The sequence below is a fragment of the Megalobrama amblycephala genome, linkage group LG11 (assembly GCF_018812025.1).
Source record: "Megalobrama amblycephala isolate DHTTF-2021 linkage group LG11, ASM1881202v1, whole genome shotgun sequence".
NCBI classification, from domain to species: Eukaryota; Metazoa; Chordata; class Actinopteri; order Cypriniformes; family Xenocyprididae; genus Megalobrama; species Megalobrama amblycephala.
The window spans coordinates 37,433,965-37,450,493 of NC_063054.1; the positions used below are offsets into that span (position 1 = coordinate 37,433,965).

The 16,529-nt window shown below is 35.6% G+C and overlaps 1 protein-coding gene across 5 annotated transcripts in view; it reads left to right on the plus strand.

Annotated features, from left to right (window-relative positions):
- The window catches only part of phactr1 (phosphatase and actin regulator 1), a 29,758-nt gene that overhangs the window by 1,616 nt on the left and 11,613 nt on the right, over nucleotides 1-16,529 (plus strand). Inside the window, exons 1-6 of one of the 5 annotated variants that reach the window (XM_048207854.1) lie at nucleotides 7,084-7,847; nucleotides 12,733-12,897; nucleotides 13,511-13,591; nucleotides 13,723-13,821; nucleotides 14,184-14,390; nucleotides 14,469-14,703. In XM_048207854.1, the coding sequence (XP_048063811.1) occupies nucleotides 7,526-7,847; nucleotides 12,733-12,897; nucleotides 13,511-13,591; nucleotides 13,723-13,821; nucleotides 14,184-14,390; nucleotides 14,469-14,703 (1,109 nt within the window). In that variant the 5' untranslated portion in view covers nucleotides 7,084-7,525. Of the gene's footprint in view, nucleotides 1-7,083; nucleotides 7,848-12,732; nucleotides 12,898-13,510; nucleotides 13,592-13,722; nucleotides 13,822-14,183; nucleotides 14,391-14,468; nucleotides 14,704-16,529 lie in introns of those variants that run through there. The other 4 variants (XM_048207855.1, XM_048207856.1, XM_048207857.1 and 1 more) reach the window with 4 other exon arrangements.

Here is a 16,529-nt window from a genome sequence, read left to right on the forward strand (position 1 = left end):
TGTGCTATTATATTATGTCAAAAATATCATGGAGCATTGACATATACCATGTTATTTAGAGTATCTACTCCAAGGTACTTCAAAAAATCCCAATATTACCATGGTACATATCCAAAAACATGGTACTGAATGATTACCACATCCATATACTGCATTATTTACATGGTACTATAAAGAATGGTTTTTATAAGTGGTAAAGCTGCTCCAGAGGTGTGTTAATTCAGCAGATGTTGCTTTCCGAAGGGGAAACACACACACACACACACAGACTCGTGAATGCACAGAAATAAACTCAGCTCTGTCTTCACGTGCGCCAGTGAGTCATGCAGTTCAGGGGCCGTGGATGTCATGACATGAGCGGTAAAGACTAATGACAGGACTTCAGTTGCATGTGTTTATATCAGCGACATGTGCTTCCATTATGCATGCAATGAAAGTCGATTGAAATTGATAGTGTCTGTAGCTCTTGCAGTTGCTTTTTAAAATGTGTTGGATCACCAATGCAACACGTTCAAAAGAACAAAATCTGAATGTGAGCACAAAGTTATCATATGACTTTGGGTTCCTCTTTCAATGTGCGTCTGTCTGGTCAGCAGGTAAAAATGGTCTGATCAAATTAGATAAAGTAGTAGAGATAGTGCCAGTAATAGTGACATCATCACTGTTACTCTAGAGTGAGTATGACATCATACTGAAGCAGTGATAGATCATGTCACTGTGACCTACAGGCTGTTTTCCTGTCATGAAGAATCTTGTAAAGTGTGTCAGTGATTGTGAAGCTGTTTCATTTGATTAGTGTTTTCAGGGCAGATGTGTGCTGATGCTCCTCAGACATTCAGTTCCCTTCCTTCAGCTCAAACCACTGCATTCAAACTTTGTTTTATAGATCATTTCAGTTGTAGATGTGCATTTTTTTTTGTTGCATTTTACAATCTTAAAGGGTTAGTTCACCCAAAAAAGAAGTTTTTGTCATTAATTACTCACCCTCATGTCGTTCCACACACGTAAGACCTTCGTTCATCTTCAGAACACAAATTAAGATATTTTTGATGAAATCCGAGAGGTATATGACTCAACATTTCAAGGTCCAGAAAGGTACTAAAGACATTGTTAAAACAGTCATGTGACTGCAGTGGTTCAACCTTAATGTTATGAAGAGACGAGAATACTTTTGTGTGCAAAAACAAATCAAAAATAACAACTTTATTCAACAATCTCTTCTCTTCCCTGTGAAGGCTTCCGTGTTTACATCCGAATGCCGGCTCAGTATTGGCCAAAGCTGATCACATGATCAGCACGACGCATGCGTGTGATGCTGACGCCGGCCAATAATGAGTCGCCGTTCTGATGTAGAACCTGGAAGTGCTGGACGTAAACAATGAATGATAATGACACAGAAGAGAAGAAATCTTTGAATAAAGTCATTATTTTTGTTTTGTTTTTGCACACAAAAGTATTCTCGTCTCTTCATAACATTAAGGTTGAACCACTGCAGTCACATGACTGTTTTAATGATGTCTTTAGTACCTTTCTGGACCTGTTGATTATATTGCTGTCTATGAAACCTCACACATTTCATCAAAAATATCTTAATTTGTGTTCTGAAGATGAACAAAGGTCTTAAGGGTGTGGAACGACATGAGGGTGAGTAATTAATGACATGGGTGATTATCCTTTTTCAGTATACTTTTTTAACATTTTTTAAAATATTTATAGTCATTTTGTTGTGTGCTTGTTTTGAATAATTTAAAATTTAAATATTTCACATTTATTTTAGTTTTAGTCATTTTAGAACTTATTTTATTTCAGTTAGTTGAAATAATATGAAAAAAATGTTTCTTAAGTTTAATTTTCTCATCTAATATTTTATTTTATTTCAGCTGTATTTCAATGAACAAAAATGATTTTTAATACTTTTATTTAAAAAAATAACTGTTAACACTTTACAATAAGGTTTCATTTATGACATGTAAGAATTTTCATGTATTAATTACTTTTTCTGTATATGAAAGCTGATTTTTATGTGAACGTTTTTGCCGGGAAATAAAGTGGATTTGACGGTTACGCGTGCTCCCGAGAACCTCTCGCCACATGAAACTACAGCATATGTACAGGAAATGCCGAAAAAAGCCATTCTGTACTGTAATGTCAGTGTGTCAAGGGATTAATTCAATCTATAGCCTCACACAGATAGATATAGTCTATAGTCTCAAATATATACTCATAACAGTGTAATTTTAATGACCTCATCCGTCAACATGATGCCGGTGAATCACAGAGCTGGCGCAAACATATCCACATCGCTATGATCAGATGATTTCTGAACTGCTGTCCTTTTTTTGTTAAATTGAGAGGTAAGCATGCAGCACATAATTACATATTAATCGCTCTGAGCTGTGTCGGCGTCTGAATGTTCGTCAGTATATCGCCTCAAACGTCTTTTTGATGCTAATCAAATCATTAAAAAATAACTTTGGTGTAAGTTTATGAGGGCATTGAATCACGTCAGTCTGTTGTACGTTACGTGTGCACGTGTGCGAGCACGAGCAATAAATTGCTGGGCTGCAGTTCACTTAACGGCCACCGGTGTCGCTAATAACATGAATTCTATCTTGAACTTGAACTAACAATGAAAAATACTTCTAAAGCATTTATTAGTCTTAGTTAATGTTAATTTCATCATTTACTATTTAAAATTAAACTATTTTTTACAATTAAAAGTTGTATTGCACTTATTTTTTTATTAGCTAACACTGACAATGATTATTAAATGTCATAAAATGCTCACTGTTAGTTCATGGTAGTTAATATATTAACTAATGTTAACAAATGAGACCTTATTGTAAAGTGTTCCCCAATAACAACACTGCTGAAGTGTGACTAGTGTATTTCACTGCTGTTCTTGTGGTTGAATGAGCTGATAGATCAATATGCTGTGAGGGTATTTTGCTGAGGCCAGACACAACAGACACTCATCTGATACTCACACAGACATCGCCTGCAGGCTGAGTGTGTGTGTGTGTAATGATGACAGTTCAGCTCAGAATAAGCCAATCACTGAAATGTGTTAGAATGTCAGATGTATTACTGCTGTATATATATATATATGTGTGTGTGTGTGTGTGTGTGTGTGTGTGTTAAAGGGATACGGTTGCATAACAGCATGGATTAAACTGTTTGTCTATGCAACGCATCAAGCTGACTTCTGTAGCAGACGGATGAGTTACAAAACAGTCATTCTGCTGCACCGCACAGTGATTTAGATAATAATGACCATCATTTGCTTCGTACAAATACTGTCATTTACTAGTTAAATTAGCATTCGTTTAGTCATTCTGTAAGTTTTTTCCAGGAACATGTAGCTATTGAGTAAATGTATTGAAAACATTTCACCCCGAAAGAGGTAATATATCATGTTGCATAAAGGAAATGAAGTCTTTTTTTGCCTATTCCCACCAGATGTTTTCATGTTCTTGAGGCCTTTGGGGGTTGCATCATGTGACCTGAACATGATTTTGTGATATTCAACACATGACAAAGTATATACGCATTTTCAAACACGATTAATGTCGCACATATAGGCTACTTAAAATGACAAGGGTTAATTTTCTCACACACAGAATGATTGCCATCTGCTGGAGATTTGGAGAGAGAGAAAGCATGAGGAGATATTCATTCCAGCATATGAGTCACGGTTCGATTTATCCTCCTAGATAATATTTCATCTGCACATGTTCCTCGGTTCTGCATCTGTTCATCTGTTCTGGGGCCAGTTTAGTGAAGCAACCACAAAATGAAGAGCTGAGATCGCTGATCAAACATCTGCACAGATGTTAGTAAATATGTGATGATGATGCTGTGCATTTAACCACCAATAATTCTTCTTTATTAGCAGTTTTCTGCTTATAATCTTTCGGACGCCCAAATATGATCATCCTCATGCGAGAGACCCTACAGTCTAAAAAATACTGTAAAAATGTTAAAAAAGTTGGGTTGAAAATGGACAAACCCAGCAATTGGGTTGTTTTAACCCAGTGGTTGGGTTAAATGTTTGCCCAACCTGCTGGGATTTTTTATTTAACTCAACTATTGTTTAAAATGACTGTATTTTTTGCTTAATGAACCCAAAGTATGTTGGAAATTAACATTTATTCATATGCTTAATGAATAATAATTAAACAATAAACATTTATTAAATTGCTTATTAATAAATATTCACCTTTTGATTATTATTGTCGCCTCTAGTAATTATGTGTCTGATTTTTAATGTTCAACCCATTTTGGGTTCATTTTAAGCCAGACATATAGTCATTTTTAAACAATATTTGGGTTAAACCCTCTGGTCCTCATTTTTGACCGAAAAATTTTATATTTTGAAATGTTAAAAATTGTAGCTTCATTGGAATGAGATGACATTTGGTGACTTTTGTCGCATTAGCAATATGAACACACACAAAAATCAAGGACATGATTCGGACATGTTAAAGGGTCGTAAGAATATAGTCACTCTTACCTTCTTTGCGGTCAAAAATGGCCGACATAGGAAATGAATGGGAAATACGAAAAAATACGAAAACTCAGAGAATCATTTGTTGGCACAAACTACAAATCAGACACTGTGCAGAAAAAAAGTGCACAGCAATGAAGGGGTGACACTCCTGAATTTTGATGTTATGTGTAACAAAACGCCCTCCTCTGTGTTCAGGTTTGACTGTAGTAAAATTAATGCAAAAACTGACACTTCAAATCAACATTTCAAATAAAAAAAATCTAAACGTAGTCTCTGAGAATGTCTAAGTATAAATCCAAATATTTGTGTCTAAAAACCACTAGAGAATTTATAAGCCACTTTATATAGAACTTCATAGGAATCTGGTGGTTACACTAGGCATTACATAAGTTTTTCTTTTTTTACTCCCACCAGATGGCACTAATCTACCTTAAAAAAATTGGATTTTAAAGGTGCCATAAAATGCTTTTTCACAAGATGTAATATAAGTCTAAGGTGTCCCCTGAATGTGTCTGTGAAGTTTCAGCTCAAAATACCCCATAGATTTCTTTTTATTAATTTTTTAACTGCCTATTTTGGGGCATCATTAAATATGCACCGACTCAGGCTGTTTCCCCTTTAAATGCTCACGCTCCCCACCCCCGAGCTTGCGACTCTAATACATAAAATAATCAAAGTTCACACAGCTAATATAACCCTCAAAATGGATCTTTACAAGATGTTCGTCATGCATGCTGCATGCATGCGTCGGATCATGTGAGTATAGTATTTATTTGGATGTTTACGTTTGATTCTGAATGAGTTTGATAGTGCTCCGTGGCTAAAGCTAACATTACACACTGTTGGAGAGATTTATAAAGAATGAAGTTGTGTTTATGAATTATACAGACTGCAAGTGTTTAAAAATGAAAATAGCGACGGCTCTCTTGTCTCCGTGAATACAGTAAGAAACGATGGTAACTTTAACCACATTTAACAGTACATTAGCAACATGCTAACGAAACATTTAGAAAGACAATTTACAAATATCACTAAAAATATCATGATATCATGGATCATGTCAGTTATTATTGCTCCATCTGCTATTTTTCGCTATTGTCCTTGTTTGCTTACCTAGTCTGATGATTCAGCTGTGCACAGATCCAGACGTTAATACTGGCTGCCCTTGTCTAATGCCTTGAACATGAGCTGGCATATGCAAATATTCTTCAGAGGTCTTTTAAACAAATGAGATTTACACAAGAAGGAGGAAACAATGATGTTTGAGACTCACTGTGTGTCATTTCCATGTACTGAACTCTTGTTATTCAACTATATACTTCTATAAATTTACTATAAGGTAAATTCAATTTTCAATTCTAGGGCACCTTTAAATATGATTTTTAACATTTCTAAATATAAAATTTTTCGGTCAAAAATGAGGACCAGAGGGTTTAAGCCAAATATTGTTTAAAAATGACTATATGTCTGGCTTAAAATGAACCCAAAATGGGTTGAACATTAAAAATCAGACACATAATTACTAGAGGCGACAATAATAATCAAAAGGTGAATATTTATTAATAAGCAATTTAATAAATGTTTATTATTTAATTATTATTCATTAAACATATTAATAAATGTTAATTTCCAACATACTTTGGGTTCATTAAGCAAGAAATACAGTCATTTTAAACAATAGTTGAGTTAAATAAAACTACCCAGCAGGTTGAGCAAACATTTAACCCAACCACTGGGTTTGTCCATTTTCAACCCAACTTAGGTTGTTTTTAACCCAGTATTTTTAAAAATTAAAAAATGCAGCTATATATTTTAATGCATAAAGTCCCAATTTATATTAAAATTAATTTAGGCTAAATATGTGTAAATAAAATATTATTTGGAAAATATTTAATTTCTGTACTGTACTGTTTATGTGATTATTAGCCTATTTTACTCAACATTTTTCCACAGATTTCAATGCAGACCCAATTTATTCTGTGAAAAATGAAGATTATAAATATGTGTAAATATTATTTGGAGAATATTTAATATTAACTTCTATTATGTTATTTTTAAAAAAAAATATATATATATTTTATTTATATTAATAATTTGTTTATTTATTTTAATCTTATTTTTAATTTATTTTACTCTAAATGTTTCCCTTACAAAAACAAAAATAATGTGTCAACAGAGTCTATTAAATATCTTTATGGTATTTATAGTAGAGATTTATAGAGATATTTCGTTATGAATAATAGATATATTAAAGCAGCATTTAGCAATAGGTGTGGACACAGACAGTCTTGGGGGAAAATGGTTACAGTTATTATTTTTATTTTAGTACAGGCTTCAGAAAGCGCAGCCATTCAAAACACGGTGACGTAGGCGGGGTCTCTCGGTAGATCCGGTCTGGATTCTCTTTGTTTATGGACTAAAAATAATACTATGGCGAAGGCTTAGCTCTCATGAATAAGTTCACGCTGCCTGGTGATTAAAAAATAAATTAAATCTAAATAAATGTTAAACACTAATAAAAAAAATGAAAATAGATGTTAACGGTTACCATTGCGTCATTAATATTTATGAGCCAAGCGTAACAACGGCTTCCAATCAGATGTGCCTGCTGGTTGGCTCATTAATATTCATAAGACAAGTTCTCGCCGTAGTAGGATAGGATCCGTGAATTCGCTCCCGTTAACGGTGGATTCCGGTCCGCGTATTTTTACGTGGACTTCACGGCATTGCGTCACGTTGATGAATTTGAAGTGATGCTACCGAGAGGCGCATCCGTCCGCGTATGATAAACATTCATTTGCGCGTAAATAACGACGGATTTTAAAGGTGTGATATATATTTTAAAAAATTAAAATAGGAAAGTGTCTTAAATCAGAGTGTTTATGTGTGTAAATATACACACACGCGCGCTTCTGCTCAGGTGGGCCAACGTTTTTGCGCGTGTCGTCGGTGGTCTCGCGCACGGGACGGTAATATATACCCGGTTTGCGCGGCTCGGGATGATCGGTAAGGCTCATGCACGCGCTCTTCCGTTCGATATCCGCACCATCCCGGGGTGTGACGGATAGACACGGATCCGCCGCTGCGCCCATGGCGGGTCCCGCATTCACGGGAGCGCACGGGACCTGGATCACATCTCGGCTACGGGAGGACGCGTCATCTTCTTCATCATTATCATCATCGTCGTCCGCAGAGAAACCGCGCAAACGGAGAGCCTTTAACCTGGTCAAACTGCGGCAGCCCACCGCCCCCGGTAACAACAACACTCCGTTTGTGATCTCCGGTCATATCAAGCACATCTGCAGCAACTGCAGCCGCGGGAATGACATCCGGGACGGTGAGTGATGAGGATGATGATGAGGATGATGATGATGAACCCGTCCGGACCGATGCTGTACAATCAATTTATTCATGTTTATGGTGGCCTATTTAATCCTTAACTATTTAAAGGGACAGTACACCAAAAAAACAAAAATCTTGCCCTCAAGTTGTTCCAAACCTGATTTTTTTTTTTTCTTCTGTTGCACACAAAAGAAGATATTTTAAAGAATATGGGTAACCAGACAGTTTTGGGGCATCATTATGAAAAAAGAGAAAAATACAATGGAAGTCAATGGGGACCATCCAATGTTTAGTTACAAACATTCTTCAAAATATCTTCCTTTGTGTTCAACAAATTTGAAATTTATACAGGTTTGGAACAACTTGAGGGTGAGTAAATGAGGACAAAATTATTTTAGTATTTTTTTATTATTATTATTTTTTTGGTATACTGTCCCTTTAACATTTGTCTATATTTAAAAAAATGCAAAATATATTGTTTGCTTTAATGTAATGTGTTTGTATAACAAAATAATATAAAATTGATACAGAATAACATGTATTTCCATAAATGTTACAGCTGCAACTTCATAAACAATTAATATTTAAGTTTATCATTTTATCAAGTTTATCACATGTGTTAACTAGCAAAATTAAATACTGTAATATTACCATGATGTCATATTTAATGTAAAAAAAAAATGTATTGAAAAATTATAATAGAGAAGTTTACTGTAAAATACTTTATGGGTTTTGGACTTTAAAAGTTTGTCAATATGTGTTCTTTTACAGTCAAATATCTTTAAAATTAGTGTTTTTTTTTTTTGTAAATAGAAATTATGAGTCACCTTGTAATTTACAGTGAACAACAGGATGTGATGTATCATTAAATATACATTTTATATATAAATATATACAAATATAAATGTTTAATATATACAATTATTAAATAAAATATTAAAATAAAAAAGAATTTAAACAGTTTATATATTAAATGTAAGAATTATGTATAAATATTATATTAAATATTTGATATAAAATATATAATCTAATATTTAGTAGTAGAATGTAGTGGGTCACATGTTACCCTGATGATGTATGTAATAGTGTGCACCATTTAAATAAGAGTATTTCTTACTCAGTGTTGTTGATTTCTTATGTTATATGCTGGCACTGAACCACATTTTATTGTTTGGTAGTTTTATTTTCTTGCGTTCTGTATCCTGTGAAGTCAGTAGTTGGTTTGACCTACATTCATTGGTCAGATGTGGAGCTGAAGTGAATGTTCAGCCTCCTTCAGCAGAAAAGCCCTTCTGGAAAATCGAGCTTGATTCTTTCCTTTACCTGCTGACCTGTTTTAATGCACCAGCAGCCTATTTTTACAGCAGCGTCGTGGCGAAAGCATCCAGAATGCTTCCAGTTTTCCCAGAGGAAGTTTCCAGTGATTTCAGAGCAGCTGTTGTGCTCTTCGGACCAGACAGATATAGCCATTTTTGTTGGTTAATTTAGCTTTTATTTAACTTCTATATATGGAGTCATTCCATGAAAACCGGTATGATTTGAGTCCCTCAAAGTGTATTTTATCTATTGGGTCACCAAAATATATATTTTAAAAGCTTTCTGTATTAACTGAAATGTCTCCTTTAATAATGTTTAAAAACATGACATACATTTTATCTTCATATTAGAAATTATTTAGTTTTTTTCAGTTGACACCACCTATTTTGTCACAAAGTGTTCTTGGGATATGAATAATAAAATGAGGAAAAAGTCCATTCATTTTGCCATTCCCATAAATATCCATCTGTGCTTTTTTGCTGGTAATGTTTTTTCATGATTATTCATTAAAATCACATGATTTAGTTCCGTACCTCAGTAACCCCTCGACCCCGTTACACAAACCATAATGAACTGATACTTATGTGACATCATTAATAGGAAGTGACATCATAGAAGTCATTTTGAGCAGACACAGGCGAGTTAGCACCTTCTTTAATAATTATAACTAAATGATGTTGTGAAATTGTGTTTGTCGAGCTTAACGACTCGTTACATCAATTAAAGACAGAAAACTATTACTTGTGAAAATGATCAACATTATTCATGATTTCTTAATATCATGCATGTCATGTGATCTCCATTTATTCACTAGATTTAGAGCAGTGGCCAAAAAATCTCAACCCCGTCACACCTACATTTTTATCATTATTTTTGTTAAGTTTATGAAAAAGTAATTTAAAGTTAGTTGAACTCTGTCTGAAATGTTCAGATCGATCATAAGAAAACTGATTTAGTTCAAATTCTGAAGTGAAGCCTTTGATCAGAAATGATGAGGTTTCTGTCACAAAAAGTGTCCATTTCAGGCTTTAGTAGCAAAAGTGTGAGATTTTATGTAACTTTTATATTTGCAATGACTGAATTAGTGTGAGGCAGATCTGATTAATAGGAAAATGTTGATTTTATCACAAATACATTTATTAATAATATTCAGAGAGCTCCCATAGTGTCCATAACTTAAAATAATGACCAATAATAACAGGGATTTGATGCATGAGATGGGAAAATATGTTTTTCTGGAAGTTAAATATGTCATTAATGTTGTGGGGTGTTCAGAAAAGTAAAACATTTTGGTAAAAAATCTAAAAATGTGTAAGTTCAAATCGTACCGGTTTTGTAGAATGACTCATATATACATATATATATTGCATTTTATGGTATTTAACTGCTACTTAATTACTTTCAGTCTACTTTTTTGTGTATTTCTCAGAAATATACTTAAAATTACACTTAAAGGTGCAATATGTAAGATTTTTGCAGTAAAATATCCAAAAAGCACTAGGTCAGTGTTATATATTTTGTTCACTTGAGTACTTACAATATCCCAAATGTTTGCAACTATTTGTAAATCGTGAGAAAATTGCAATTTTACCCAAGGCTGCAGGACGTGTGAGGAGTCACCTGTCAATGGCGTCATACCCGCGTTACCCTCGGTTTCCGGTTTATTTTGTAGAAACCATGAAAACACCAAAGACGTTTTAATATTTACGTGTTTTAATAGACAAGGGAACAACTGTTTTGATATATTTATAGACAGAAAACTAATTATTGTTATATAGCTCAACACGTTTAGTCTTACTGTTTAAAATAAATCAAATTTTCTTAATTTTTTTTATGAGTATTAAATAATTTTATTTACACGCTGTCTTATAAACTTACATGTTTTGGCATCCAATACAGTAGATTTGTTTGAAAATATTGATTTATAAAGAAAACAGATATGTTTATGTGAATTTTTGTGTAGTCCACTGGTAGTGAACATAGTACAGTTATAGGTATATTTCAAGTATACAAATTAATTAATACCTAAATAGGAACACAGTAGTATACATAATAAAGTGCAAAAGTATAAAACTACTAAACTAGTAGTTTACTGAGAAGTGTACTTTCATAAACTAAAAATGTGCTACAAGTATTTAACTAGTAAACTATCAATATACCGTATTATAGTTGCAGTACAAACGAAAAATGTTACTAGTTGTGTTTTCACTTAAAGTATACTTTTATACACTAAAAAGAGGGCCAATTTAGTCCCAAGTAGTATTGAAATAGTACACTTATAAGTATACTACTAGTGCAATGACATTCGAATACTTACTTCATTAAATATACTTGAACTTTACTTAAGTATACTTAATTTGAAGTATACTTATGTTTTGTAAGGGAATGCGTCATTGGACTCATAGTGAACGCTTCTTCCACACTTAACAGTCAGTAAGGGACCTTATTAGTCACTCTGTGAAATTAATATTGGATTATTAGAGAGCAGAAAGCTCTGCTGACGTGAAGTACATCTGAAGATTATTCTCCTGAGGTCAGAAGATGGGATTAGAAATTCACACTTTATACGTGAGACAGTCGTTTCCCTCTTAATCTAAGAAAATGAATGTTCTTCGCCCTGTTTTATATGAGTTACCAAATGGAAAAAGTAATAAAAAAGGTCTGAAAACTTCAGCGTAATCCTATACGTGTGACACAAAATGGGAAGAAGGGGGGGAAAATCCATGAGGTTTTCCACTTACTTGATCCTAAAGGTATTTGGACTCTGCTGTGTCATTTATGATGCAATTACTCACTTAGTTTCTTTACTTTCTAAATTCTTTTGACTCATTTACTTGATTTATGACCGTTTGGTTTATTTAATACCTTGACGTTTTAATTGCAGCTACTGGAAATTGTTAGTGTAATCTCATTAGTTCATAGATTTGGTTTGTAGATTTACTTGTTAAAGGAATAATTCACCCAAAACTGAAAGTTATTGTCATTTACTCACCCTCATGTTGTTTCGGTTTCATTGAACACAAGATATTATGAAGAATTTGAGTGCTGTTTTTTTTTTTTTTTTTTTTCCTGTAAAAATTGTAACAAGCCAAGGGTAAAATTTAAATATTCTGACTGTTTGAGTTTGGACTCTACTTTTATTAAAATTAACCATTGGACATCCATAGTATCATACATTTAGATCATGATAACCACAGGTAAAATAAAACATTTAGTATACATGCAAATGCACAAATAACAACAAACACATTAATTATATTCCATTACTCCTTTAATACATTTAATACATGTCTACATTAATAATATAATACAATTCAATATGAATATCCCACAATACCATGGTGCAATTACAGTCTTACTACAGTAAATCCATTGTAAATGTTGGTGATTTGTAGATTGAAAAGCCTTCTAACTGAAACTCATGTTTGTCAGGGCCGTTTATATCGAACTTTTGTTATAATTTTATCGAGAAAAAATTATATTGCGATAATTATGGTTTTATTGCCCAGCCCTGACTATTGACAGTAAATTATGGCATAATTTTCATATTTGGGTGTGTTCAGCAGAGGGTGCCGAGCGGCTGGCGGCCATGCGCTCTGATTCTCTGGTGCCCGGGACGCACACGCCGCCGATCCGCAGACGGAGCAAACTGGCCAGTCTAGGACGACTCTTCAAGCCGTGGAAATGGAGAAAGAAAAAGAGCGACAAGTTCAAACAGACGTCTGCAGGTTCGTCACATGGACAGCACACACACTGTTTTCAGTTATACACTAGCGGAAAAGATGACAATTATGCTCATTAAAAATACATTTTGCAGCTTTTTGTGGAAACTGATACATTTTATTTTTCAGGATTCTTCAGGAAAGTTCTAAAGAACAGCATTTATTTGAAATAGAATCTTTTGTAACATTCTAAATGTCTTTACTGTCACTTTTGATCGATTTAATGCGTCCTTGCTGAATTAAAGTATCAATTTCTTTAATTTTCTTTCTTTCTTGTTTTAAAAATCATATTTACCCCAAATTTTTGAATGGTATGCATCCACAAAATTTGACTGTTTTCAACATCAAAAATGATTCCTGCGCAGCAAATCAGCATATTAGAATGATTTCTGAAGAATCATGTGACACTGAAGGAAAAAAAGCTAAAAAAAATTCAGCATTGATCACAAGAAATAAATTACATTTTACAATATATTCACATAGAAAACTGCTATTTTAAACTGTAATAATATTTCACTGTATTTTTGATCAAATAAATGCAGTTTTGTTGAGCAGAATAGACTTAAACAACCTCAAACATTTGAACGGTAGCATAAGTGGTTTTGTGAATGCTTTGCAGTGCTGGAGAGGAAGATGTCGACCCGTCAGAGCAGAGAAGAGCTCATCAAGAGAGGCGTGCTGAAGGAAGTGTATGAGAAAGGTACACGCCTACATTATACAAACTCATAATGAATGTTATTGACTTGATTCAGAGATTTTGGTCTTTATCCGTTCAAGCAGAATGTGTTTTACTGGAACTAAGTGAGAGTCAAACGTCTTTCTCTCTGTCAGTAGAGGAGGTCAGCGGTGACATGTGTGTGAGTGACCTGGACAGACAGACGGTCATCAGTCCAGTATCAGAGTCTGTAGACACCAGCGTCACAGTGGCAGGTGAGTTACACTACACATAATCACCAGCTGAAGTCCACTTGTAATGTTCTTGCACCAAATGCAGGCATACTTTGCTCTTTGGGGATCATTTTTTTAACCCTCTTCTTAAGGCAATTCCTGATACCGTACCTGTATTTCACACTGATGTGCATCAAGAATGCTTAATGTGTGTTTATATGCAAATGAGGGTGATTATATGTTAATGAGATGCTGATTGGTGTCAAACCTGATGTTTATGCTGTATAGTTTCAATAAATGTTGCCAGGAAATATATCACGGTTTCCACAAAAATGAAGCAGCACAACTGTTTTCAACAATGATAATATGGAAAAACTAAAATTTTCGCATTCTATCTCATCTAGTGTCGTTCTCAGAGGTCCAGTCGTCTGGAGAAACTGTGGCGTGTCTCTCAGATCTCGTCCCAAAGCCATCTCAAGCCCCGCCCTCTGTGAAGCCTGTGTCGTTGCCTGGCGACAGCACTGACATCACTCACGTGAGGCCGTCGTCACTGAAACAGCCTCCTGCCTTACCGCCGAAGCCATACAGCAGAATTCCCAACCATCTTACAGGTGACGCCGCTGTACCGCTCATCTTTCGCTCATGAAAACCATCATGGAAAACATAACTCTGTCTCTTCTTCTCTTCAGAGACGCTTGCCAGACTGTCACCGCCTCTCCCTCCAAAGAAAGTGATGATATGTGAGCCAGCGCCCTCGTTTTCCCTCAAATGCCTGCCGTCCCAGGGCACGCACACGCACACACATGCGCTCGCACACGCTCACTCGCAGCAGTTCGCCACCCTGCCGCTGTCGCTCCACCCGCCCAGCCGCATCATAGAGGAGCTCAACAAAACACTCGCGCTCACCATGCAGAGGCTCGAGAGGTGAGGACACATACTCTTACACACACACACATTTACTAGCTATCTAAACGGGGACATATTACAAACAGCAAAAGAACCAAAACCCACAACAACACTGACCAAGCAAATAAACATAGTAAACAATAGGATAAAAACGATAATGTTTTTGCCACAAAATTATGTTTTATTATGTATGGAAAGCACATACTCTCTTCCCATAATTTTCTGTAGCAGTTGCAGCGCGCTTTCAGAAACCCTCCACCTCCCCAGCTCCACCTGTTTAGATCTGCTATGGGTAATTCATGTATGCCATATTGTACAGCGGCAGCATGTCTTGCTCACAGCAGCGTGTCGTGTATGTATTGGCAGTAGTATGTCCCGTACTTGCTCTGCAGCAATAACAGCAACAGCAGCAGCAACAGTAGCAATATTAGCAGCAACAGCAACAATAACAGCAGCAGCAACAATAATAGCAGCAGCAGAAATAACAGAAGCAGCAGCTTAGCAGATCTATTCTGCAAAGACTAAACATGTCAACATTGTCATATCCAGTACCAATGCCAAACAATCAGATAGTTGTCATGACAGAAGTTTAGTTATTGGACAGCAGCAGCAAAAACAGCAGCAGTAACAACAATAACAGCAGCAATACCAGCAGCAAGAGCAGAAATAACATCAGCAGCGATAACCAACAGCAACAGCAATAACAGCAGCAGCATAGCAGATCTATTCCACCAAGACTAAACATATTAACAGTACCATGCCAAACACTCAGAGAGTAGCAGTAACAGCAGCAGCAGCAGCAACATCAGCAGCAGCAGCAATAACAACAGCAATAATAGAAGCAACATCAGCTTTAATAGCAGCAGCAGCAATAATAGAAGCAACATCAGCTTTAATAGCAGCAGCAGCAACATCCGCAGTAATAACAGCAGCAATAACAGCAGCAGCAATAACAGTAGCAGCAATAACAGCAGCAGTAGCAATAATAGCAGCAACATCAGCAGCAATAACAGCAGCAGCAATAATAACAGCAGCAACAACAGCAGCAGCAATAACATCCGCAGTAATAACAGCAGCAATAACAGCAGCAGCAATAACAGTAGCAGCAATAACAGCAGCAGTAGCAATAATAGCAGCAGCAACATCAGCAGCAATAACAGCAGCAGCAATAATAACAGCAGCAACAACATCAGCAGCAATAACAGCAGCAGCAATAATAACAGCAGCAACAACAGCAGCAGCAATAACAGCAGCAGCAATAACAGTAGCAGCAATAACAGCAGCAGTAGCAATAATAGCAGCAACATCAGCAGCAATAACAGCAGCAGCAATAATATCAGCAGCAACATCCGCAGTAATAACAGCAGCAGCAGCAGCAATAATAGCAGCAGCAACATCAGCAGCAATAACAGCAGCAGCAGCAACATCAGCAGCAATAACAGCAGCAGCAATAATAGCAGCAGCAACATCCGCAGTAATAACAGCAGCAACAGCAGCAGCAGCAATAACAGCAACAATAGCAGCAGCAATAACAGCAGCAGCAGCAGCAATAATAGCAGCAGCAACATCCGCAGTAATAACAACAGTAATAACAGCAACATCAGCAGTACTAACAGCAGCAACAACAGCAGTAGTAATAACAGCAACAGCAGCAGAAATAACAACAGTAGCAATAACAGCAGCAGCAGCAACAATAGCAGCAGCAACATCAGCAGCAGTAATAACAGCAGCAATAATAGAAGCAACATCAGCTTTAATAGCAGTAGCAGCAATAATAGCAGTAGCAATAACAGTAGCAGCAATAATAGCAGCAGCAACATCAGCAGCAATAACAGCAGCAGTAG